Genomic DNA, 26,469 nt, shown 5'->3' on the forward strand with positions numbered 1-26,469 from the left:
AGATAATCTAGTTAAACACAACTCATTATTATAAATCGAGGCTATTGAGACCCCACTGTATTTCCTTAAGAAAATCCATTAATTATTCATCTAGTTAAAATTGTTAATGTTTTGATTTACTGAAACTTTCTGGGTGGTGCTAAAACACAGATCATAACTAGAGTCAATGTCCAGGGCAGCCTAAATGGTAAACCTTAATGGCCTCTCCTCACCTGCCAAAGCCCACTGACCACAGAGCATTCTTTGACCCTCTGCCCACTGTCTTAATCTTGCTTTAGCTGTTCCATGTCTTTTGCTTACTTGTGGTTTGAAACACAAGTTGGCTTGCAATAAAAATCAGAACCAAGTACGATAGAAATTCACTATCTGGCATCACTGGTTTCTTGGCTTTATGCATGTTAAATCTGGTATTTCTAATAACACAGTTTATTTTATAATGTATAAATTTGTGGGTGTGGGGTGCCCTTAGAGGTCAGAGTGACTGGTGTCAATATGTGAAGCTTACTGTAAAATGGTTTCTAAATTGAAGAAATCATCCAAAATCTTCTGGCTGAGAACCTTGAAGTTGTCATAGCTATATTTAACCAAGGAATAAATAAAGGGCTGAAAAAAAAAAGAGCACACTGGACCATTTTTAAGGGCTGTTTTCAGAAATCCCGAATGCTGAACACACGGCCTGGATGGATAGTAAAAGAAAGAACTCATTCCTTAAATAAAAATTTATAGACTTTACAATAAAAAAAAAAAATAAGAACCAAGGTAGAAAAGAGGTTTTCTTCAAGGCTGCCAAATACAAATAGCCAAAACACTTAGGAATGTAACATTTATATAATTCCTGATTGTGTCATGGTTCTTCTTGCTCCAAGTAGTTTTATTGTATATATGTGTAATAATATAAATGTATAGGTGAAAATTAAAAAATTTTAAAAAGAGAGAAAAAAGAATCATGATTTTCCAACAGAATTTAATGAAAGACCTTTTCATATTTTTAGTTACCATCCCATGTTTTGTGTCTGTTTACAGAAATATAGCAATGCCTCACCATAACAGAAAAAATGTGCTATGATTCTTCAAGCTGTCAACTACATTATATTCATGTCATTTTCCCATCAACTACACTACTACAACTAATGTATTTATGATGCTATAATGAACAACATACAAACCTGTTAAAGTGTTTTTATTTGATTTCTGCTATATTTCTTTTATTTTACTGAAACTTTTATTAGAAGTCATTGTACAATTTAAAATTCATTCCAAATATTTTTAAGGAAGTGGACACATAGACAAGAGTTCATTGTATCCACTGCATAAGATGAATAAGTGTGTTTGCTTCCCCATCAACATAGCATACAGATGTCAGTAGGAAAGGGCTTCTGATTTCTTTGTTGATAAGATCATGGTCCCACATACGCCTGTAACATTAATGGTGTTGGGGATGCAAAAAGAGGATTTGTGGGGTTAGCAGGTTACAATGCTAACTTCAAGTTCACTCTTTCAAGACAATTAGTTGGAAGAGTGACTAAGCAGGACATTTGATCTTCTTCAACCTCTGCACAATTTTCATGAACAAGTATGCTTAAACCATACGCATACAGAGACAACACACCTTCATCATCAACAACAACAATTCCAGGTTTGGCTCATTTTCAAAATATACTGGCAGTGTACCAAATATAGCAAAATTAAGCCTGCACAATTTTGTGATGTTTTAATAAGAACACAACATATAATAATATGAAGCCTAAGTGTTTCTCTTTAAGAATTTTGCCAGTGAATTTTTTACCTGTTTATTTCTCAAACTGTAGATAATTGGATTCAGTACAGGAATCACAACAGTGTAAAATACAGAGTCCAGCATGTCTTGATCATCCACTTGTGGAGATGCAGGGCGCACGTACATGAAAAGAAGAGGGCCATAGTACAAAGACACAGACAGGAGATGGGCGCCACAGGTAGAAAAGGCTTTCTTTATGCCTTTGATAGATTTCTGCTTTAAGATGGAAAAGAGAACAAGTGTATAAGATACAAGAATAGTTGTAATAGTGAATACCTGAATTGAGCCAGAGAAAATGAAAAGCATTAAGTAATTGAGAGAAGGGTCATTACAGGAAATCTTTAACAGTGGCATAACATCACAATAAAAGTGATATATTATGTTAGATTTACAGAAGATTAGTCTGAATAAAAATCCTTCATGAATGAAAGCATGAATAAATCCAGCTACAAAGGACAATATTAACAGACGTACACAGAGTCTATTTGTCATGATCACTGGGTAGAGTAAAGGCTTGCATATGGCTGCATAGCGATCGTAGGCCATTGATGCCAAGAGAAAACATTCTGTAGTTGCACTCACTACAAATGAGAAAAACTGTATCATGCATTCAGAGAAAGAGATTAGTTTGCTCTTGGAAAAAAAGTCTAGTATCATCCTTGGTGTCACTGTGGAGGATAACCAAGTATCCACCAAAGCTAAACTCCCAAGAAATAAGTACATAGGAATGTGAAGGTGAGGGTCATTCCAGATGAGAGTGATCAGACCAAGGTTCCCCACAATGGTGATGAGATAAATGACCAAGAACAGCAGGAACAGGGGGATTTTCCACTGTGGCAGATGAACAAGTCCTGTGAGAACAAACTGTACCAAAAGTGTTGTATTCTCGATTCCCGTGTCCTCACTGGGTGTCCCTGAAGTGAAAAACGGTTGATGTCACATGGCATACACAGAAATGTGGAACCTAAAATTTTAGGTAGTACAATTTAAAAAACAACTACATTCTTATCAGAATGAACACCAAATTTCATTTAATATCCCTATTTAATATGAAAACTTTTCTTCAGAGTGAAGAAACTATTTCAATTTATTATTCCAATTAAATTATGAATACATTAATATATTTGAAACAAAGGTATTTGTGTGAAAAGTATGAAGTTGTAAATTGGTTGAGTGTGAAAATTCTGTATCTATGTTACAGACTAACAATAATGCAAGGGATGTTTTAAGATCTTAGATTATACAATGAATTCAACTGAGGTGTCTTAGTCAATTCAAATACTGTAATTTAATAAAGTGAAATCTTTCAATACATAGTGACTTGGGAATTTTTCCAAATTGTAATATACAGAAGTAGAGAAAATCAGTGCCTCGTAGGGGAACAGGTCAATAATATAGAAAAGTGTTAAGGTACCTAAGACTTCTGTGTATAGCAGAATTGTCTAGCAACATTCATTTAAATTGTAGGTAGTAATATTTAGTTATAAGTTGGTTTAGGAGTTTATAAATAATAATCTAATGGCCAACCCTTATAAAACTTCTCAATATTTTATTAAATGCAAATGCAGTATTGAACTGTGTGTGACTGGATATCAGGAATGACTAGGAAGACAAAGAGATAAATTTTAAAGGTTTTGTAATATTGAGCCATCATTATGCAGTGACAACCTATGAACTTGGTGTTTAATGCAATGAAGATAATATTTGTTGCTATGAATATGGTCTTCTCAAATTGGGTTTCACAGCTAAGATTATCTAGTGTGTTGTCCATTGTCACTAAACATGAAAGGTACATACTTAGTATCCTTGGTCTACTTCAGGTTTAACACAAATGACCAGGTATGACTGCTTAGCTCTCCTCCTCTTATGACCATGTTTTTTCCATATAATTACTCTGATAGACCAAGAATATCTGTGTTAAAACCAATCACTTCCCAAGTCCATATTACTTCAAAGAAAATCAAAGAAAAGAAACAGTTATACAAACCAGAATGTGGACATTTATTTTACTGTCCTAGACTACTCTAGTCCATTACCTGTTGAGCATCTAAGGAAAAACTTTTAAACACAGTGTAAAATGTGAAAGGAGAGAAGAAAGCACTAACAGGAGAAAAGGTGTAGCCACCATGGAATGGGAAACTTGGGTGTATACAAAGAAATAAAAGGGAGGAGAATCAGGCAGCACTTAACTAGGACAGATGGCTCCATGTAGGAAAAGACAGAGAAAAATAGAGGAAGCATAGGGAAATTTAGAACACTTCCTTCTCTTTAATAGTTATTACATCTATCCCTAAATACACGAGCTGTTTGGAGAGAGGAGAGGCAAAGTAATGATTTAAATATATTATAGTCCCTCCAAATTAAAAATAAATGAATAAATAAAGCTTATTTAAATGTACACTTGAAATATATGTAGAAAGAAAACAAGTTCCTGCTGTTTGGTTTTCAATGTTTGACTTAGTTTTGGTGTTTATCAACTATTATTAATTTTGAAAAAACATTTTCCTTTTGTAAAAATCAAAATATAGAAACTGTGGTACATTTACACTATGGAATACTACTCAGCTATTAAAAACGAGAAATTCCCGAAATTTGTGGACAAATGGATTGATCTAGAAATTATCATAGTGAATGAGTTCACCCAGAAGCAAAAAGAGACAAACGGTATATACTCACTTATATCAAAACACTAGTCCAAGGGATACGTACCGTGAAAAACTTTACTTACCAAGAAAGTAGGTCAGAGGAGAGGATATCCTATTGAGACTTTAGGCAAGAGTAACATGGAAGAATGGGGAAATAGTAGGACCCACAGGGTCCTGGAAACCTACAAGAAGAACTTTATGACAGGCAGATCTGGATCCTGGGGTCCTCCTCAAACTAAGGCACCAGCCAAGGAAAATATAGACATTAACTTTGAACCCCTACCAAGACCTAGCCGACGAACATGATATTCTCCACTGTTGAGTGGAGAGTGAGATCTGACTCTCACACGAACTCTGGTGCCCCTTTTCTGACCACGTCCCCTGGATGGGGAGGCCTGGTGGCATTCAGAGGAAGGATAGCAAGTTACCAAGAAGAGACTCGATATTCTAAGAGCATATATAGGGGGAGGAGGTCTCCGTCAATCACAGACATAGGGGAGGGGAGAAGGGGGGATGTGGGAGGGAGGGAAGAATGGGAGGAAACAGGGGAAGGGCTAACAATCGAGATGTAATATGAATAAAATAATAAAATGGAAAAAATCAAAATATAATTTCTACATAATATACTTTTTAAAAAACACATTAAGTTTGACTTAATTATCTCTTTGAGGTTGATGTTTTTGAATGTATATAGTTAGTGTCTGAGTTTTTCCTGTATTTATGTGATGCAGATGTCAAACAACTGGCTATATCTCTCTGCAAATCTTAGTAGTTTTATTTGAGAACAGATATTTACATTTCTCTCCAACAAACTTTTTATATTCCATTAGATTTGTTTTGAATTGGTAATATAAATCTATTCATATTAATTTTGCATATAGATGAAACATACACTATGCCAATATTTCATTTTTTAAGATAAGTTTTTATGGGGATAGCTTTTCTTTCATTGAGACTCAAAACACACTAAGAAATGTGAATTCTGAAATTGCTTAGCAGGTGGAGACGTAACAAATCATTAATACAAGAAAGAGCAGCGGAAACCATCTTGGACATATTTTAATATGTATTTCTTTATATGTACCTAAGCATAAATAGATATATATTATACTTAGATATATATTCAAGGAATAATACCCCATGAAGCATGTTCTATATACAAAGTCTTTTCTGTATACATTTATAAAAACACATATTATGTAAGTATTAAATATAAGTAACAATATAAATTTTATAGTTATAAGTAAAAGATATAACTTAAATCTTCTACTTATAAGTAACTGAACTTAAAAGTCTCATGAAGGAACAGGATGAAAGAATGGTCATTTTACTGAAATAATCAGAAAAATTGCTTATATAAGAAACATAATTTTATACTGAATTTTGAGTTAACACTCTACTTCAGGAGAACTTAAAAGTCATTAAAGTCAGAGCTAGAAATATAACCCAGCTATTAAACAGGAGGCTCACAGCTAAAAGTCAATATATTTAGGTAAAAAGATTTTTAAAACATTATTAAAGAAAATAGTTTGAGATTTTTTGCCCACTTATATTTAGCCACAAATTAAAATACACAGGCAATATTTTGTTGTTGCTATCCTCATTTATACTGAGATATATACAATTACTATGAATTAAAAAGTATTTTTAAATTTCTATGGAAAGCATGGTGGATATTACAGAACACATTTGTTCCTTACCCATTTCAAGAAAAAAAAATCAGAGATCCTTAAAAAGCACTGAGTGTTCTACAGCGGGAAAAAGCACAGTCGTACAAGACTGCAGGACTTTGTGTGTATAATGATCACTTCGCTACAGTTTGTTTGGAAGTTTCACAACTAAGCACATCCAACTTCATATATATGTTTTCTCCTTCAATGCAAGAACATTTATACCATTGCCAGTCTTATTCATAGAAGGAGGGGTAGAACTAAAATTCCCACACGAGCATCAGGGTTCACTAGAGGAAAAAAAACCATAGGTTTCTCTACTAGACAGTGCAGGTTTGGACAGAAGCCTAAATTGGTTCCATTGGGCACTGAAAACTTCACAATCATAAATATTTATTTACTGTAAGAGACTCTAATTATATTTTATTGTAATATTTCCCATCACATTTCTTACAGGCTTAGCCAAACTAATATACAATTTTATGCTTTCTACGTTTTAAATAGTTTGCTTGTTCTGAGCTCATCAAACATGACCTTATTAATGTCAATGATCAAATCTCATTTTCTTATATAAATTCATTTTATTGGAAAAACAAGGAATTCATGATATATCTTAACCTTGCCATCATTTTCTTGATTATTTTTTAATGCTTACACAATTTCTTTTCTGTTTTTTAAAATCAATTAATTAATTAATTTTCATTCCTGTTGGAATCTCCAGTCCCTCTTCCCCTCCCAGTGCCCCTCTCTCCCCTCCCCTCTCTTCCCCCTATGCTCCCCTCCCTTTCTTCTCAGTTAAGGGAAAACTTCCCATAGATGTCAACCTGCCTTGCTGTACCAAGTAGGACTGGGTGCCTTTTCCAGTTAGGGAAAAGGGATCCAAAGGCGGATAACAAAGCCAGAGGCAACCCCTGCTTCACCTGTTAAAGGTCCCACGTGAGGACCAAGCTGTACATCCATTACATATGTGTGGGTGACCTAGGTCCATTTCACGGATACTCTCTGGTTTGTGATTCAGTCTCTGTGAGCCCCTATGGGTCCAAATTGGTTGATTTTGTTGGTTTTTTTGTGGTGTCCTTGACCTCTCTGGATTGCTGAATCCTTCCTCAATTTCCTCTTCCATAATATTCCCTGAGCTGTGCCAAATGTTTAGATGTGGGTCTCTGCATTGGTTTCCATCAGCTGCTGGGTGAAGCCACTCAGATGACAGTTATGCTAGACTCCTGTCTGCAAGTATAGCAGAATATTAATAGTGTTCTCTCTCATGGCATGCAACTCAAGTTGGGCCAGTCATTGGATGGTTGGGTGTAAGGTTTTATGTGGGGGTTGGTGTCCTCCTCCCTGCACTGGAAGTCCTGCCTGGCTACAGCACATGGCCACTTTAGGCTCCAAATTTCCAGTGGCTAGACTCACCACCATAGACTTTTGGGAGCCTCCACATCCCAAAGATGACCAGATGTGCCCCCCAGAAAGAGGGGGAAGGTGGGAAAGAGAACAGGAACTGCATTTTCTTAAAATGTGAGTTGGGTTCCGTGTGATGTAAAAAAAAACCAAAATCCATTCAAAATAAAATATGTAATGAACCTGAGGTGGATCTGGCAGTGCTTAGTGCTATTACACTGAGTTTTCACTACAGCATTTGTGATCACACAGGTGCAGTTTGCACTGCAAATACCATCATTTTAAGCAACCCAAAACTCTGTTTCAAACATCTGGTTCAGAGTCCAAGTTACTATGAGTTATGAATTGCAATTTTTACTGTACACACATTTATTTATTTGTTTGTTTGTTTATTGCTTTTACACAATCACACTGGCTTAATTACATAAAAATAAAGACAATAAAATTTTCCTTATAGTCATTTCACAACAGTATTAAAGTAGTCAGTCTTTAAAAAGTATTCTGTTAGAATGAGAATTTTTGGTTTTAAGAATTGAGTCACTAATTTGATGTTCAGATTCAAGGTGTACTGAGCAGATTGGGTTCTCTAGCTAAGTTCTGACACCCAACAAGAGTAAACATGTCTTATAAGTTGACAGTCAATGTCTGTCACAGGAAGCACAAAATCACATTCAAGAACAATCCAGGGAGCAAAATGCAACTGAGATGAAAGGCCCTCTGCATATTTCCCCTGGAGCCTTTCTCACAGTTCTTCAAGGATTATTCACATTTTTACCAGCATGTGCTGTCACTTGTCATGTTGTACTTAGGCCAGTCTGACTGGGGTAAGATAAAACCTCAAGGGTACTTTAGCTTGCATCTCTCTGGTTTCTTTTACAGCTCAGGATTTGAACATACAAATGTCCCTCAGCTATTTGTGTTTCATCTTTTGGGAATTCCCTGCTTAGTTCTGTATTCCACTTTAACATTGGGTTATTTTTCTTGGTGTTCAGGTGTTTCAGTTCTTTATACACTCTAGATACTAATCTTCCACTGGAGGTATAATTCAGAAAGATCTTTTCTGGTTCTGTAGGCTGATACTTTGCCTGAGTAATGGTGTCCATCATCATACAGAAAAATTTCCAGCTTCATGAAGTCCCATTTGTTAATTGTTGTTCTTAGCTCCCCTGCTATCAGTGTTCTGTTCAGAAAGTCCTTTCCCATGTCATATTCTCCCTTTTTCATCCATCAGAGTCTGAGTATTTGATCTTATATTAAGATCCTATATTTATTTGAAGTTTCATTTTATGCCAGGTTATAGAACTGAGTCTAGTTTCATTCTGACTATAGTTATCCAGTTTGGCCAGCATAATTTGCCGAAGATTCTAGATTTTCTCCCGTGTGTGTGTGTGTGTTTTACATACTTTCTTGCTGTGCCAGTACCATGCTGTTTTTATTACTGTTGCTCTGTAGTACAGCCTGAGATCAGGAATGGAAATTCCTCCGGAGGATCTTTTATTGTATAGGATTGTTTTAGCTATTCCAGGTTTTTTGTTTTTCCATATGAAATTGAGGATTGACCTTTCAATGCCTTTTTAAAATTGTGTAGGTGTTTTGATAGGGCTTGCATTGAATCTGTGAATTGCTTTTGATAAGATTGCCATTTTTACTATGTTAATTCTCCTGCTCCACGAGCAAGGACGATCCTTCCATCTTCTCATGTCATCTTCAATCTCTTTCTTCAGGGATTTAAAGTTTTTTTTCAAACAAGTCCTTCATTTGTTTGGTTAGAGTAATTCCCTTTTTTTGTGATGTCCTCCCATTATATACCATCCCCTGTACTGATCCACATATCAATGGAATGATTTTACTTATCATTTGGAGTCAATTCAAGTCTTTACTATTTGGTAATAGTTCTAGTGTTTTACTTCTGTATCCTTTTCACTGTATTCACAATGAAGCTAAAGAGGGTAGAGGCAAAGCTTTATCAACTTGTGCGTACCACTTTCTGTCTGTGTCAATATTCTATGGATCTCTTCTCTTTATGTATGCCCAACCACATTCAGTCAGTGAAGGAGATAAAGATATACCTGTAGCTATTTTTATACCCTTGTAATTCCTTTATTAAACCCTTTCATTTACAGTCTAAGAAATAAGGAAGTAAAAAAATGTGACAAAAAGAACCATGAAGAAAAGATGAATCTGTAGCATTAGAGAAAAAGGACCATATTTTTTGACAGTTCATTAAAAGTGGAAACTGTCTAAGCTCACACATGATGAGAAAGTATTAAAATAAAAATAAAATTTGATCAAATTGTTAAAGAATAAAAATATTTGAATAAAATTAGTTCATAATAAGGCAATGTGTTAATATATGCTTGAAATTCTTAGGAATAAATTAAAATAAATTGCTTCACAACTACTGAAGTATTGGAATGTATCTAGTCACTGTTTTCAACACATCTCATAACTGTAGGAATAAAGTTAGTATCTATTTACTATCATTAGCAAGTTTCTCAATTTCATATCTTAAAATTTCAAACAAATTATTAACTTTTATTTGTAATATTTTTTAACTTTTAATTTTAATTTTATTAATTTATTCTGATTACAACTCAATTCTTATCCCATCACTTGTATCCTCCCATTCCTCCCTCCCTCCCGCTTTCACCCTATTCCCCTCCCCTATGTCTATGACTGAGCAGGACCTCTTCCCCCACTATATGGTCACAGGCTATCAAGTCTCACGTTGGTAGCCTGCTTATTCTTTCGTTGAGTGCCACCAGACCTCCCCACCAAGGGAAGGTGGTCAAATATTGGGCATCAGAGTTCATGTCAGAGTTAGTCCCCACTTTCCACATAACTGTGGAGAATGTCCTGTCCATTGGGTAGATCAGAGTAGGGGTTCAGTATTTACTATTGTATTGTCCTTGGTTAGTGCAATAGTTTGAGCAGACCACCCTGGGCCCCAATCCACCCATCATGATGTTCTTGTTGTAGGTTTCTAGGACCCTCTGGGTCCTTCTATTTTCCCATCTCTTATATTTCTCTTACCTAGAGTCTCAGTAGGATGTCCTCATATCTATCCCAATCTCCTGGTAAGTGAAGACTTTCATGGGATGTGCCTTTTGGGCTAGTTCCCAATTATAAATGAGTATATACCATGTGAGTCTTTCTGCTTCTGAGTTAACTCACTCATTATGATAATTTCTAGTTCCATCAATTTGTCCACAAATTTCGAGATTTCCTTGTTTTTAAAAGCTGAGTAGTATTCCATAGTGTATATGTACCACAGTTTCTTTATCCATTCTTCTACTGAAGGACACTTAGGCTGTTTCCATGTTCTGGCTATTATGAATAAGGCAGCTATGAATATGGTTGAGCATATGCCCTTGTTGTGTGGTAGAGCTTGAGTCAGTCTTTCGGGAAGTGTTTCAGTGGAAATACAGGCATGGGACAGAAGAGGTGTGGTGGGAATTTGTCTAGAGTACAGTCTTGCAAGGTCACAAACCATGTTTCTTTTTAGCAATTGCTTTTTATTCTGGTTGACATTACTGTCTCTGTGAAAACGTTTACAAATTTCCTTTCTGCTTACCTTAGTCAATCACAGAATTTTTAACCCATTTTAAAAAATTATGATAAACTCTTTCTTCTCCTTCACTGCTCAGTACTTTTCTCTTCCCTTCACTCTCCTCTCTTCCTTCTGCCCACTCCCTTCTTTCCTCTACCCTCCATCTCCTCCCTACCCACCTTTTCTTTCCCTCCTTTGTCTCCCTTCCTCTATCTTCCCTGTTCGTTCTTCTTTTCCTTCCCCCCTCTGTTTTCCTCTTTCCTTTCTTCTCCTCCTTTTCCTTTGCTCTTCTGTATCCATTTCCTAAACCTTCTTTTTCTCTTCCCTCTCCTCTCCTTTCTTCCTCTCTTGTCTTCCCTTTACTTCCCTTCTCTTTTCCTCTTTTTCTTTTTTGCTTTCTTCTGTCCCTTCATTCCTTTCTTCCTCTGCCCCTTCCTTTTCCCCCATTCCCTTTTTCCTTCCTCGTTACATATTTAAGTCTCTACTTACTCAATGAGGAAAACCTTGCAGGTATGAAATACATACAACTCACCTAGAAACACAGACTCTACCAAGTTGATTTCCTTTTTTTTTTTTTTTTTTTCGGAATAAATTGTTTTATTGGTATATCTGAGCATCATTAACATTTTGAAAATGATACTATAAATTCATGGTATTTAACGTATTTTCTCACTTTAAGTAATATCTAGTTGTTATTCTTCAGCTAGTGGGAACCCAAGTGGAAAACTTCAAGGTTGTTACTGAATCTCTCTAGTATCATCTCAGTAGTTTCTGACACACACCTCCCTGTCAAGAGAATCCTGTCCTTAGATTTTATACTTCCGACCCAAGATCAACGCCTGTACATTTCCCATGGCTGTCATTCTTGTGTATAACCAGGGCATTAGTGGAGTACAAGAAGTTTGCATAGGACACGACCTTTCCATCTGCTCCCAGCTCAACGCCTTCCAACTCAAAGGCCATCTCAGAAGAAGCACCAACGCTGCCGGATGGGTGCCTCTGCCTCTAGCTGTCAACCCTCAGGTCACTGATCCGTAGGCCCTCTCCACAGGGCAGGACGGAAAAGGCTGCACACAGGGACCGCTTGGCACAAATGAGTACAATCCTGCTGTTCTTTGTGTCATACTGCCTCATGTACTTGATGTGAGTTTTCTTCGAGCCTTTGTGTCTTGGCGATCCAGATGCATGCTTGGTTCTCTGCACCGACACACATCCCACTGCATCTTCCAGAAACTCAAGGAACAGCGCTGAGATGGGATTCCTCTCCTCTGGCACTGCCTGTCCAGGGTGAGGCTGATGGGGCTGAGCAGGCCCTGGGACGCGGGCCTGGCTGGAAGCCCAGTCAGCCTCCAGGTGGAGCAGGCAGAGGAGCGGGCCGCTCTTGCGTCTAGGTGGGCGGCTGCTTTTCGCCGCCAAGACCCAGGCTCAGGGGCCATCAGTCTAGGGAGATGCTGCTGAGAAAGAAAAGGGTGGCCTGGAGGCGCCAGGAGTCCACGCGCCTCCGCAGCACGGACCCCGAAGCTACATATTTTCTATCAGTGATATTTCCAGGTTTTCCATTTCTAATAAAACTGAATATCTTGTAATAGGTGCATTAAATTTTAAATTAGCTTTGTGATTGGTCTGACCTCAAACATTATTTTGTACAAAATTTACCAAATGTATGTTATAGTTATTCTTGTTGAATATAGTCTTGTACACCATCTTTACAAAATTTCTTCTGTTATTTTGGGTTCTATGTACTCTGTATCATTGTGCCCTCTTTGTTAAGACCTTGAATTTGAGTACATGCTTAATTTTTCTTACTTAAATATATATACCTTGAATATATACTGAATTCACAATGCTCCTCTTTTTGGGTTTGTGTTAAGTGAAATTATTTTTCTAATAGGAGTACTTATGCAATTCATTTTCCTCTAACTTTCTACTCTGTTCTATTTCATTTACATTAGTTGCATCCTGATTAGTATCAGGAGATTTACAGAATAACAGAAGATAGTAAATATCTTCCCTTTCCTTGCCTTTTCCAGGAACCGCCAGCATCTGTAAACCCTCCAGTCTACTTGTAGACCTATAGCCATCCACCCTCTTTATGTGTGAACTGCCTTTGACTTGTAAGTCACTTCCATATGCCATCCCTCCCCCTGGCCCCTCCCTATCTGCAAACTCACAAGCCCAGTTCCAGTTCATGGACCAAAAATCCTCTTTGCTCCTGAGACAACATACTGGGAAAATAGCTTCTTCTCTTTCCTGTACATCTCCCTCATCTCCTCCAATTCCACCCTTATTATAGCAATCTCAACACCCAGGCCCTTAGCTTCAGGCCTTCAAACCTCCTTTTTTCAAGAGCGGCCATTACTGGCAACTCACTACTTTTCTCTATCACCTTTCCCTCTGCCCACTGCCATCGTTGCACCCACAGACATGGCTCCAGACTCATGGACTGGAAGACATCTTTTCTTAGTCCAACTAAACAGCCCATCCACCATCTTGACCTGGCCTTGTCCAGGCCATGCATCTTAATCTGGCCTAATGTAAGGAAGGCCAGTTATGTACCACATCAGACACATAACTGAAGAAAGAAGTCCACATCTCTAGATCAAATAGCACATCAAAAGCAACATGAATGGCCAGGACAGTAGCACTCCTGTTGAACCCATTAGTATTACAGAAGAGTTCTCTAATGAGAACTGCCTAGATAAACACAGAGACATAAAATTTAACAGAATAATAATGTGTTATCAAAAATGAGGGAATTTAAAGAAGACACAAACAAATATTTTACTGAAACCCAACAGGATGACAATAAATGCTTGAATGGTGTCCAAGAATGGCTGAGAAGATTGATATAATTCACAATTTGAAGTTCTCCACTTGAGTTCCGAATAGGTGAAGTATCATAATTAAATGTCACTTAAGTGAGAAATATGTTAAATACCAAGAATTTATAGTATCATTTTCAAAATGTTAATGATGCTCAGATATAGCAATAGAACAATTTATTCCAAAATTTGAGAGGGAAAGAGGAGAGCTCTAGGGCAGATGCATGAACCTCCTTTGGAAGGGGAAATAGAATAAAATTTGCAGGTAGACTGGGGGTAGGTTGAATCAGGTTGGCAAGACAGAGGCAGATAGTGAGGGGGGAGACAGTTAGAACTGGGGAGTATGAGGGGGTGAAAACTAGGGCAGTGAAAACTTCCTGGAATCTCTGAGGATGACCCTAGTGAGGAATCCTAGTAGTAGAGTCTGAAATGGCCATCTTTTGAGGCCAGGAAAGCTTCCAGTAGTGGGACTAGGTTGCATTTGTTTGAGTTGTTGGCCAATGGGGTGTTGTGGAGAACCCTAATCATACCAGTCTGGTGTTAGGACAGAAGATCACTCTCTGAAACCTTAGAGCCATGTCTCATTGCCAATGACAATATCCATACTGTTCATTGAGCATAGGTTAATCTGTTGCAGGCTTAGAGCCTTCACCTCTAAAGTTCTAGTCTCTTTAGCAAGAGAAGATACTCTGCAGAACACCAACCCAGTCACAAAGCCCTCCACCTGCTATCAGTCTTGACTGCAGGATGTGCTAAGGTAATGTTGGTATATAACTTATAGTGGACAACCAATGTCTGATTTAACTTGGGGCCCACTCCAAAAGAAGGAGTGCATCCTTGACTTTGCTTAGATGGCCAAAAACCTGAAACTGGATAGCTCAGAGACACAGAGTAGAACCAAAGACAACTGGTCATTAAAAAAGAAAACTCAATGAAATGAGTCCTAATGATATTCTGTTATATTCATAGCAATCTATGTCCAATCAGTTATTAGATAGGCTTTCTCTGAAAGAAGAGTGGAGCAGATGCAGAGACCCACAGCCAAACATGTAGAGAGAGAGAGTTTAAGTTTGAAGTCCTCCTCATCGGAGATCAAGGATCTCCGCAAAAGAAAGGGAGGAAAGATTGCACGAGTCAGAAGTGACAGAGGACACCAGGAGAGTTTGGCCCACCAAATCAAGATGGCAGGGCTTGCATGGGCTTGCTCCAGTTCCTCTGTGTATTTTATGGCTGATAACTTTGTGGTTTTATGGACTGCTAACAGTGGCAGTGCATGTATCTCTGACATTTTTTGCCTGTTCTTGGGACTCTTTCCTTCTTACTGTGTTGACTTGTTAAACATAAACACAATGACTTTTGGCTTGGTGTATTGTGTCCTGTATTGTTCAGTTTGGCTGTCATCTTTTGGGAGCCCTGCTCTTCTCTAAAATTAAAATGGAGGAGTGGATCCTGGAGAAATGAGAGGTGTTGGGGAGGACTGGGGGTAGCTGGGAGGTGTAGAGGGAGGGAAAACTGTGGTCAGGATGTATTGTATAAGAGGAGAATCTATTTTTAATTTAAAAATTAATTATATATTATCTACCTTTAAAAGGTACACATTTGTTAAATGGTGAGTGTTGGGAAAGAGAGTGACAGCTTGCCATTACCGTAGCAAACAGCTGAGATAAATCAACTTTCAAAGAGAGCAGCTTTTTTCATTTGTCTGTTTCATGGTTTGGAGATTTTAATGTATAATCAATTGATCCTATTTGGGCTGAAGTCTTGTAGTTATGGCATATTGCTCTGTGATGCAAAACTTTTTACCTCATAGTAGAGTTTAAAAAGAAAAGAGAAAAAAGAAGGGGACCAAGGTCTAATGATCTTCAAATAGAGGACTTCAAGGACAAAACCTCTCATTCTGCCCCACAACTTAAAGTTTCCGTAGTCTGTCAATAATGCCATTACAATTATGCCTTTCTGTTTTTGTGAAGGACCTCAAATCATGCCAAGGTTTGCAAAGGCAAGTTGGTGGAAAATAATATGTCTATAATTATGTACAGAAATACACTTAAGTCACAAATAAACTATGCATTTGCATCAGTATATTCCTGCACTTTTTATGTGTGTGCATCTAACATAGCAGCAATAATAAACCACTAAAAATGGCTGAAAAAGGATAATTTAATCATAGTTACACTGGAGAATCATAGGGTAGAAATGTGTGTGGGGGGGAACAGTATCAGCAGGCAGGTGAAAATGAGTTTTGCAATACACTAATATGAATAGACTTGCTCTTTGGATGAGTACTAGCACATTTCAGTGTTGGGAGGAGATAAGCAGAGGGGGAGCTGAATGAGTCAGCCATTCTTCACCTACTATGCATGTGGAGCTGGCAATAAAGGCCCAAGCAAAGCTTATTTGTACACAGGAGGACTACTGATTTTTTAAAATTAATCTTGTAACCAGCCATTTTGCTGAAAGTGTTTATCAACTGTACGAATACTATTATGGAATTTGGGGTCACTTATTCTATATTCTATCATATTATATGCACATAATGATACTGTGACTTCTTCCTTTACAATATGTATCCCTCTGATCTCATTTAGTGTTTTATTGTTCTAGTTAGAACTTAAACAAGGACGTTTGATTAACTATGTTCATAGTCACCTTATTCTTAATGGCCAGAATCTGGAAATAACCTAGATGTCCCTAAACTGAAGAATGGATAAAGAAACTGTGGTACATTTACACAATGGAATACTACTCAGCTGTTAAAAATAAAGAAATCATAAAATTTGCATGCAAGTTGATAAGACTAGAAAAGATCATGCCCAGTGAGGTAACTCGGACTCAGAAAGACAGACAGGGAATATACTCACTTTCAAGTGGATTTTAGCCATATAGTACAGGATGAACATACTACAATACACAGGCACAAAGAAGATGAGTAAGAAAAGGATCCAATGGAGGATGCATAAATCTCACTCAGAACGGGAAATATAATAGACAGAGGTATTGGTTGAAGAGAGAAAACTAAGTAGGAGAGAAAATACAGCAATGTACAAGGGTGGAGATCAGACCTGGGGAAGATCTGGGGGCAGGAGGACAAAAAGACTATAGAGAAAAGAGAAAATGTGATGGGGTAGCTCCTTGACAGATGGAGACCTAAGTCAGAGTAGGCTAGCTAGGGGATATGAGAGGGACTTCAGCAGAAACTTCTAGCAGTAGTGGTCATAGAAACTGAAGAGGACACCCTCTAACAAGACAAGTCTTGTAGTAGAGGAAGGGAAACACCAACCCACCCACAAAAACTTTGACACAAAATTCACCCTGCCTACAAGATATGCAGGGATAAAGATAGAGCAGATAGAGCAGAGAGTGAGGGAAGGGCCAACCAATGCCTGGTTCAACCTAAGACTCACCCCATTAAAGAACACCAACTCTTGATACTATTAACAATATTCTGCTATGTATGCAGAAAGGAGTCAAGCAGAGTAGTCCTCTTAGAGGTTCCACCCAGCATTGCCTCGAAACATATGCTGAGATTTACAGCAAAGCACTGGGCAAAATGTAGGGATTCTAGTGTAAAAGTGAGGGGAAGAATAAAAGGACACTGAGGTTCCATAAGAAAACCAACAGAGCCTCCTAACCAGGGCCCAGAGTGGCTGTGAATGGATTGGACCTAGGCCCCCTCAAAGATGTAGCCAACGGGCATCTCTGGTTTCACGTGGGTCCCCTAGTAAGAGGAGCAGGGGGTCTCTCTGCCAAGGGCTCTCTTGTCAACGTTTCAATTACTTCCCCTTGACAAGACTGCACTGCCAAGCTATAGGGGAGGAGACCTACTCAGCCCTGATAAGATTTGATGAGCTGGGGCGGATTCTTTTTCTGAGGAATAGGGGGGCAGGAGGGTGAAAGGGATGGATGGTGGGACTGGGAGGAGAGGAGGGATGTGGTTCTGACCAGGTTGTAAACTGAATACATTAATTAGTTAATTAAAAAGGTAATAAAGTGTTACTATATTGTATCATTGAGGAAAACATACTTTAAATATATCTTATCTAAGACCAAATAATTACAACATACTGTGAATGTTCATGGTTCTTGATGGCTTTTTGGAACAGATGGAGAAAGAAGCAAAAGTTGAGCCTTACAATCTGATCAGGGAAATGAAAATAAGTAAAACTCCTCAGGAGTGGAGATAAGTTAAATACAAAATAAGGTGAAAGATGGTAAAGGGCAATTGCAGGATACAAGAATATGATTGAGGAAATAGAAAAGGGTGAGGAAATAGAAAAGGGAATGAAAAAACCAAAGGAATCATACTATTAACTATTCACCTAAAAAACTATAATACAAATATATATAACATATATATCACATATATAAACAAAAATATACATAACAATAACCATATATGTATATACATGTATGTTTATATAGGATATATATATATCCCACACATTCATATACACAAAGACCAGGAAGAAAAACTTCATAGGGTAAATATATTGCAAAAATTTTAGGAATAAACAAAGTTTTGCTACATGTAGCCTGTATGATTTTATGGTGTTTCAATAAAAATACAACTGATATGAGACCTAAGCATTTCTCTTTAAGAATTTTGCCAGTGAACTTTTTACTTGCTTATTTCTCAAACTGTAGATAATTGGATTCAGGACAGGAATTACAACAGTGTAAAATACAGAGTCCATCATATCTTGATCATCTACTTGTGGAGATGCAGGGCGCACATACATGAAAAGAAGAGAACCAAAGTACAAAGACACAGACAGGAGATGGGAGCCACAGGTAGAAAAGGCTTTCTTTATGCCTTTGATAGATTTTTGCTTTAAGATTGAAAACAGAACAAGTGTATAAGAGATAAGAATAGTCAAAATACTGAATACCTGAATTGAGCCAGAGAAAATGAAAATCATTAGGTAATTGAGAGAAGGGTCATTACAGGAAATCTTTAACAGTGGCATAACATCACAGTAAAAGTGATGTATTATGTTAGATTTACAGAAGGTTAGTCTGAATAAAAAGCCTTCATGAATTAAAACATGAATAAATCCAGCTACAAAGGACAATATTAACAGACGTACACAGAGTCTATTTGTCATGATCACTGGGTAGAGTAAAGGCTTGCATATGGCCACATAACGATCATAGGCCATTGCTGCTAAGAGAAAACATTCCGAGGTTGCACTGATTCCAAATGAGAAAAACTGTATCATGCATTCTGTGAAAGAGATTAGTTTGCTCTTGGAAAAAAAGTCTAGTATCATCCTTGGTGTCACTGTGGAAGATAACCAAGTATCCACCAAAGATAAACTCCCAAGAAATAAGTACATAGGAATGTGAAGGTGAGGGTCATTCCAGATGAGAGTGATCAGACCAAGGTTCCCCACAATGGTGATGAGATAAATGACCAAGAACAGCAGGAACAGGGGGATTTTCCACTGTGGCAGATGAGTGAGACCTGTGAGAACAAATTCTGTCAACAGTGTTCCATTCTTTGTTTCCATGTCTTCACTGAATGTCCCTGAAATGAAAGGCAGTGAAAATCATACATCACTCACTATGACTTTTGAAAGTGGACTTTTGTGTAGTGTAGCTTAAATGCAGCTATATATTTATAAGAACTCCCTTTTATTGTATCTATTGTTATGACTTTAAAAATATTCTTGTCATTAAAGAAAGATGTAAGTTCATAATTTAAAATTTAAATGTGAATGCACAACAGATTTATGGAAAATAAGAATCTTCTAACATTTGTAAAATCTATGGGAATCTCAATTGTCTGGGAAGAGTTTTTCCAAGTTGTCCATTATGAGTTTAGAGAAAAACTGTTTTATGCACCTTCACTATAATTTATACAGATATAATTGGTCTCAACTAACTGGAATATAGTGACAAACTTTCAGGTGAAAGTTAAGAATCTGTAGTAGCTGGCAAAAAAATCTTCAGAATTAATTCCAAAGTAATTCTAAAGTAGTAAAAAAAAAACATGCCCAAATGGCTTTAAATTGTATGAAAGCAAAGGCATATGTGGTAGGATTCTGGGGGTAATTAGAGATCAGACTAGTACATCACAAAAAAATAAATAAATAAATAAATAAATAAATAAATAAAATATAGACCAACTACTACTAAGCAGGGATTATATGAAATGCTAACTAGATGTTCAATGAGAAGGAGAAAAACCCTATTTGTGAACATTGGAGTCTATTAAACTGGAGCTTGAGAAACTAGATGCACTTGTCTGCTGTTTTTAATCATGAACAGGAGAGCCGGCCTAACAAGGCTTAATAATAATGTGCGGCCTGTTCCCTTGCTTTTTGTCCAGTGAATTCCTCCACTCTCTACCAGAACTTTTATGTAAAGGCCAATCTCATACCCTAAGAAATGTTTTTCTTTGTAACCAAGGGCCTATGCCACGCCGGTAAAATAAACAAATATACACTGGGAAGAGCATAAGTGGATAGTTTAAGGTTTTAATCTCTAAGGATTGAAAAGTAACAGGAGTAAAATGGTGAAATGCAATTGGCTATAAAGCCATGCATGTTGAAAAGTAAAGTTTTTTTTTTAAATGTATTTGGTGAAAACAATTTCCTGCAAATGATAGGGCCAATGTTGGAAAATAGAAGAATTAAAAGAAAAAGTAGATTGCTACAAGGTATAGGAATACTTGGAAACAGTCTAAGAAATGTGGAGTACAATTGGCATTTGTGAAGCACCATAGGCTCCTAAAGAGAGCTTTCAACTAAGGATACATGAGTAAAGATCACATGGAGAGGAGTGGACACTATGGTGAGAAAAGTCACAAGAAATATAAGCAAAAATGCATGCACTTATAAAAGAAAATTTAATGGAGTTAGTCTACAGTAGGGATGGCACAAAACCCAACAGATATTTCATGCCAGCAAATAAAAACTGCATTTCCATGAAATAAATGGTTACCTTTGGGTTCAGGGTTTTTTTTTTTTTTCTGAGTTGTTTTCCAGTCAGGTCACATAGCCCTCCTTCACCAAGCATCAGAGCTTATGCCTATTACTCTTGGACAGCAGGACTGCTACAAAACTCATGTACATAAGTGACAAACAATGAAGAAATCAAATAAATACTATATTCATGAGATTTTAAACATCTTTATGGTAAGATTAAAACATTCAAAAAAATTTAATTTCATTAATTTATTCAGATTACAACTCAACTGTATCCCATCACTTGTATCCTCCCATTCCTCCTTCCCTCCTGCTTTCCCCCTTTTCCCCTCCCCTACATCTGAGGGGGACCTCTTTCCCCCCTATATGGTCATAGGCTATCAAGTCTCACCTTGGTAGCCTGCTTATTCTTTCTTTGAGTGCCATAAGGCATTTTAAAAAGCACTACTAAGGAGAAAAATACAAACTATTTTGCTTATTAATATTTATTAATGATGTTAAAGTATGCAGGTCATCCTTTGGACTCATTTATATCTGGTTATAGGAATCCAAAGCCAAACATAAAATCAAAATGGAATAAAAACCATTCTTCAATGTTTATGGAAAGCATGATGGATATTACATAATTCATTTCTCACTTACACGTATCTTTGGAGACACCACAGAGATCCTCAAAAACATGTGAGCCTTTCTAAATCAGAAAAAAGCACGATGGCACAGGAAGGCAGTAATGTGGGTAACAATTCTTTTCACAGTGATTCATTTTGGAACTGTAACTGCCCAAGCCCAAATATACTGTTTATAATGAACTCCACCCTTTGCCATGAGAATCAGATTGTACCCATGGAAGCTTGTTCTAGAGGACTGTGGGTTAGAGAACGGAAATTCCCATTTGGCCTAACTGTTCTCTAGAGAACAAGGTAAGTCTGCTCTACTGGGCATCATAGATTTAGACCCCTATGAAATGTCCAAATTGGTCCCACAGAGTATCACACATTTTAACACCATTCATATCCAATGCTGTAAGAGACTTGAATATTAACTATTGAAAACACATTGGAGGGATGGAGATACCAACCCAGCAGCAAAACCTTCGACCCACAATTTTCCTACTATAAAAGAATGCTAAATGACTGGCCCAACTTGAGTCATGTCACAAGACAACCCATTCCTGGCATTATTTTTTTGTTGAAACAGAGTTTCTCTGTGTAGTCCTGGCTCTCCTGGACTCACTCTGTAGACCAGGTAGGCCTTGAACTCATAGTTATCTGCCTGTCTCTGCCTCTCTGAGTGCTTGCATTAAGGTCATGAGCCACCACACCTGCCTCTGACACTCTGCTATACTTGTAGACAGGAAGCTCATATAACAGTCATCTGAGTGGCTATATTCAGCAGCTGATGAGATCAGATGCAGAGACCTCAGCAAAACATTAGGCAGAGCTCAGGGAATCTTACAGAAGATGGGATGAAGGATTGAAAAAGCCAGAGAAGTCAACAGCACCACCACAAGAAAACCTACAGAATCAACCGACTTGGGCCCTTAGGGACTGACAGACACTGAACCACTAAACAGACAGCATGCATGGGACCTATGCACCCTGAAAATATGTAACAAATGTATAGCTTGGTCCTTTAATGGTAGGAGCAGGGTTTGTCTCTGACTCTGTTGCCCGCCTTTGGTTCTCTGTCCCCCTAACAGGATAGCCTTGTCTAGCCACAATAAAGACATGCTTAGTCATATTACAGCTTGATATGCCAATGCAGCTTGTTGTTTATGGGAAGGTCTCTCCTTCTTTGAGGAGAAAAGGAGAAGCATTGGAGGGGAAGGTAGGAGAGAAGGGAGGGAGAAGTTCTGATCACAATACAATGTTAATTTATTAATTTATAAGAGAAAATACATTTCAGAGACAGCTTGCTTCATTCTCAAGTGTCCAGGCCATTAAAAGTGATTCTTCCTCACCTCCCTCCTATGCTTTGCCCCGCACACAAAATCTTGTCTGGATCCCACATCCAGTAGCCCAGACTAGTCTGGACACTCCTGGCTGTACCCCATAGGGTCTAGCCTGAACCTGGTCTATCGAAAATCACTCACAGATCCGTTCTTTTCTACATCACACCTCTGCTTCCAGGCATAACTCTTAACACCTTCTCCAGTGTCTAGCCTGGACCCACTATCTGCCATGTCAAATAGTTCACTTTTATCGGTATCTAACATCTCCATCTAGCCATGAACCCCTTAACCTTCTTCTCCAATGTCTATCCCAGACCAACTCTACTTGCTACCAGCCATAGGTTTCTTGTGTTCTTAATGTGGACTCTATCCTTTATTTTATGTAAGTACATAGTGCAATAAGCTTGCCTCTTGGAACCAATGTATTTATTAAGGTTTCTATTATTGTAAAGAGATATCATGTCCACTGAAACTTTTTTGATGGTATAAAATTACGTTTTAATTTATTCTAATTTATTCATATTACATCCCAATTGATATTCCTTTGCTTATATATTTCCATTCCCACTCCCTTTTCTGCCCTATATCCCTCACCTAGACCTCTGCTGTGGGGGGCCCTCCTGAACCACCCTCTGACCACAGTCTATTAAGTCTCTCCAACTATTAAAAAGGAAAAATACTTAATTGAGACTGGCTTACAGTATCAGAAGTTTAGTTCATTATCACCATGGTGGGACATAGCAGCATACAGACAGACAGCAACTGGAGAAGGAAGGAGCAGAGAGTCCTACATCTTGATCCACAGGCAGCAGGAGACTGTGTGCCATACTGAATAAAGCTTGAGAATATATGACCTCAAGGCCTATTTCCACAGCGAAACACTTCTTACAACAAGGCCACACCTAATAAATGCCACTCCCTATGGCCAAGCATTTAAGCACATGAGTCTATGGAGGGCATATTTATTTAAACCACCACAATTACTTTCATTGTGGTTGGCTATGTTGTGTTTTCATTTTTATTATATTCTAAAAGGTTTCTAATATTGTCCTTGATTTTTTTTCTTGACCCATTTTTTTCATTTAATAGTGAGTTCTTTGGTTTCTATGCGTTTACATGCTTTTTGGTTTTGTTTATATCTAGCTTTAATCTGTGTCAGATAGGATGTAAGGTGGGTTCAAATAGGATTTCAAATTTCTTATACATTTGAGATTTACTTGTATCCAAATTTGTAGTCAATTTTAGATAAAGTTTCAAGAACTGCTGAGGAGAAAGTGTATTGTTTCATGTTTGGGTGAAATGTTCTGTAAATATCTACCAGGTGCATTTGATTTATGATAGTATTTAACTCCAGAATGTCTCTGTTGAATTTTTAATCTAGATAACCTGTCTATTGACAAAAGTAGAGTATTGAAGTCTCCCACTATTGCCCTGGCTGTTGGTCCATAAATATTTAGGATTGTAATATCCTCACAGTGAATTCTTTCTTTTGATGACTAGGTAGTGTCCTTTCTCATCTCCTCTAGTTAGTTTCAGGTTAAACTCTATTTCATCAGATACTAAAATTGCTACACTTACTAGTTTCTTGGGTCTGTTTGCTTGCAACATTTTTCCATCCTTTTATTCTGAAGTAATGTCTATTTATGATGGTCAGTTGTATTTTTTGGATGCAATAGAAGTATGTATACTTTTTCCTAATCCAATCTGTTTTTCTTCGTCTTTTTATTGGGTTAAATATTAGATTTATCAATGAACAATGTTTCTTGATTTCTACTACTTTGCTATTGTGATATGTGTTTCACCCCTCTTTTTTGTTTTACTCATATGTGCAGTTAATCTCTTCAGATTTATTTTTCTTCTTGTTCATTCTGTAGAACTGTGTTAAAAGCTAGATATTACTTAAATTTTGGTTTTATCATGGAATGTATTTCTCTGAGGATTGTGATTAATAGTTTTACTGGGTATAGTAGTCTGGGTGGGCAACCATAGTCTTTTGGAATTATAAATATCCATACAGGCCCTTCTGACTTTCAGAGTCTCCATTGAGATGTCAGGTGTCATTCTAAGAGGCTTGCCTTTAATGTGACTTATTTGTTCCCTTGCAGCTTTTAATATAGTTTATTTATTCTGCACACTTAGTGTTTTTATTATTATTTCTCATAGAAATTTCTTTTCTGGCCCTGTCTTTTTCATGTGTGATTCTTGTATGTTTTATTTTATGATTATATTAATATTTTCTGTGACTCAGACTTGGTTTCATTTCCTTCTTCAATGCATACTCTTACTTTTAGATTTGGTCCTTTCATAGTGTCCCAGATTTCTTGAAAGTTTGGTGCCTGAATTTATTTAATTAATACTTTATTCAACTAACTATTTATTTCTTATACCTTGTCTTCCACACCTGAAATTTCCTACTTTGTGCTTTGTAATATGTTGATGAGGCTTACTTCTGAAGTTTTTATTTGACTTCCTAAATTATCCTTTTCCAGTTTTATTTCAGTTTGAGTTTTATTTTGTGATTCCATTTGTTATTTCATATCTCAAACTCCTGTAATTATTTCATTCAAATGTTTCTCTGTGTCTTTCAGACCTTCACTAGGGGATTTATTTAATCCTCATAATGTTCATGAATGTATTCATAGCTGTAAGTTTGAAATCTGTATCCTGGGTTTGATTTTTATTGAATTTATCATGGCTTACTGTAATGGGGGTCCTGGCTTCTGGTGGAGGCATATTGTCTTAGCTGTTCACATTTGTTCAGGGTTTTGTGCTGGCTTTAAGCATCTGATATGATGTTTGAGGCATTTCTTGCTATTAATATCTGGTCTTGGCTTTGTTGGGTGGGTGTTCAGTTCTTCAGTTGCTGTTGCCCTCCCTGTATCCTAGGCATGTATGGTGGCTATGTTTCCCCTGGTAGACAGTGTTTCTGTAAATCAGTAAGTGGTGTAAAGAAATGGAGATTGGCTATCAAGAAAAGCTGAGAGGGTTTGTGGCAAAGAGCTAGGGGAATTGAGTCTGCACCAAAACATGGAGTCTTTGGGGAGTAAGAACATGTTGGGAATACAAAAATCTGTTCTACTTCATGGGGACCTAGGGCATCTACTAAAACAGCATTTCTACATGAATCTGTCAAGATATTTCCTTGTTGAGGTTGTTGCCTATTTGGGTTTGTGGAATAAATGAGTTATGTGACACTCTCCAAATATGTGGAGGCATCATAATGCCAACTGAGAACCTCAGTAAAATGAAACCTAGAGAAAGTTTGAGTTCATTTTTCACAAATTATAACTATTGACATATTCTCCTTACACTGGTATACATCAATTCCAGGTCTTCAGATTCACAATGGATAATATCATTGGTTATCATACTCTCTGGTCTTTGAACTAAGCATACACTTCCTTATTATTTAGGAAACAGAGAGCAAATATAGGACTTAAAAGTCTTCATAACTATAATTAATACAACATTCACTTCATATATGTACTTTCAAGAAATGAAAGTATAAATAGAATCACTTACATTCAAACTGAAATAAAACTGGAAAAGAAAATTTCAGGAAGTCAATTAAAAACTTCAGAAGTAAGCCTCACCAACATATTACAAGGCACAGAGTAGGAAATGACTCACAATTGTTTCTGTTGATAAAATAAGGAAATGTCATTATATTATTGCAAGTTATAGACCTTAAGTAAATCTTACACAAAATGAAAATTATCAACTA

At 37.2% G+C, this 26,469-nt stretch overlaps 2 protein-coding genes and 1 non-coding gene across 3 annotated transcripts; 1 reads left to right on the forward strand and 2 right to left on the reverse strand.

Annotated features, from left to right (window-relative positions):
* Positions 1-291: 291 nt before the first annotated feature.
* LOC127193542 (small nucleolar RNA SNORA8) lies at positions 292-427 on the forward strand. Its single transcript, XR_007831176.1, has one exon. It is a non-coding gene; the product is annotated as a small nucleolar RNA SNORA8 (small nucleolar RNA).
* A 1,317-nt stretch (positions 428-1,744) lies between these two features.
* On the reverse strand, positions 1,745-12,006 carry LOC127192989 (olfactory receptor 187-like). The gene is made up of 2 exons (XM_051150361.1): positions 11,889-12,006; positions 1,745-2,691 (listed from the first exon to the last, which is right to left on the reverse strand). The coding sequence occupies exons 1-2, from the start codon at positions 12,004-12,006 to the stop codon at positions 1,745-1,747; spliced, it is 1,065 nt and encodes a 354-aa protein (XP_051006318.1).
* A 6,439-nt stretch (positions 12,007-18,445) lies between these two features.
* Positions 18,446-19,375, reverse strand: LOC127193120 (olfactory receptor 187-like). Its single transcript, XM_051150454.1, has one exon. It carries the CDS (start codon positions 19,373-19,375, stop codon positions 18,446-18,448), a length of 930 nt encoding a protein of 309 aa, XP_051006411.1.
* Positions 19,376-26,469: the final 7,094 nt, after the last annotated feature.

This window comes from Acomys russatus, chromosome 8, assembly GCF_903995435.1.
Source record: "Acomys russatus chromosome 8, mAcoRus1.1, whole genome shotgun sequence".
In the NCBI taxonomy this organism is placed as follows: domain Eukaryota; kingdom Metazoa; phylum Chordata; class Mammalia; order Rodentia; family Muridae; genus Acomys; species Acomys russatus.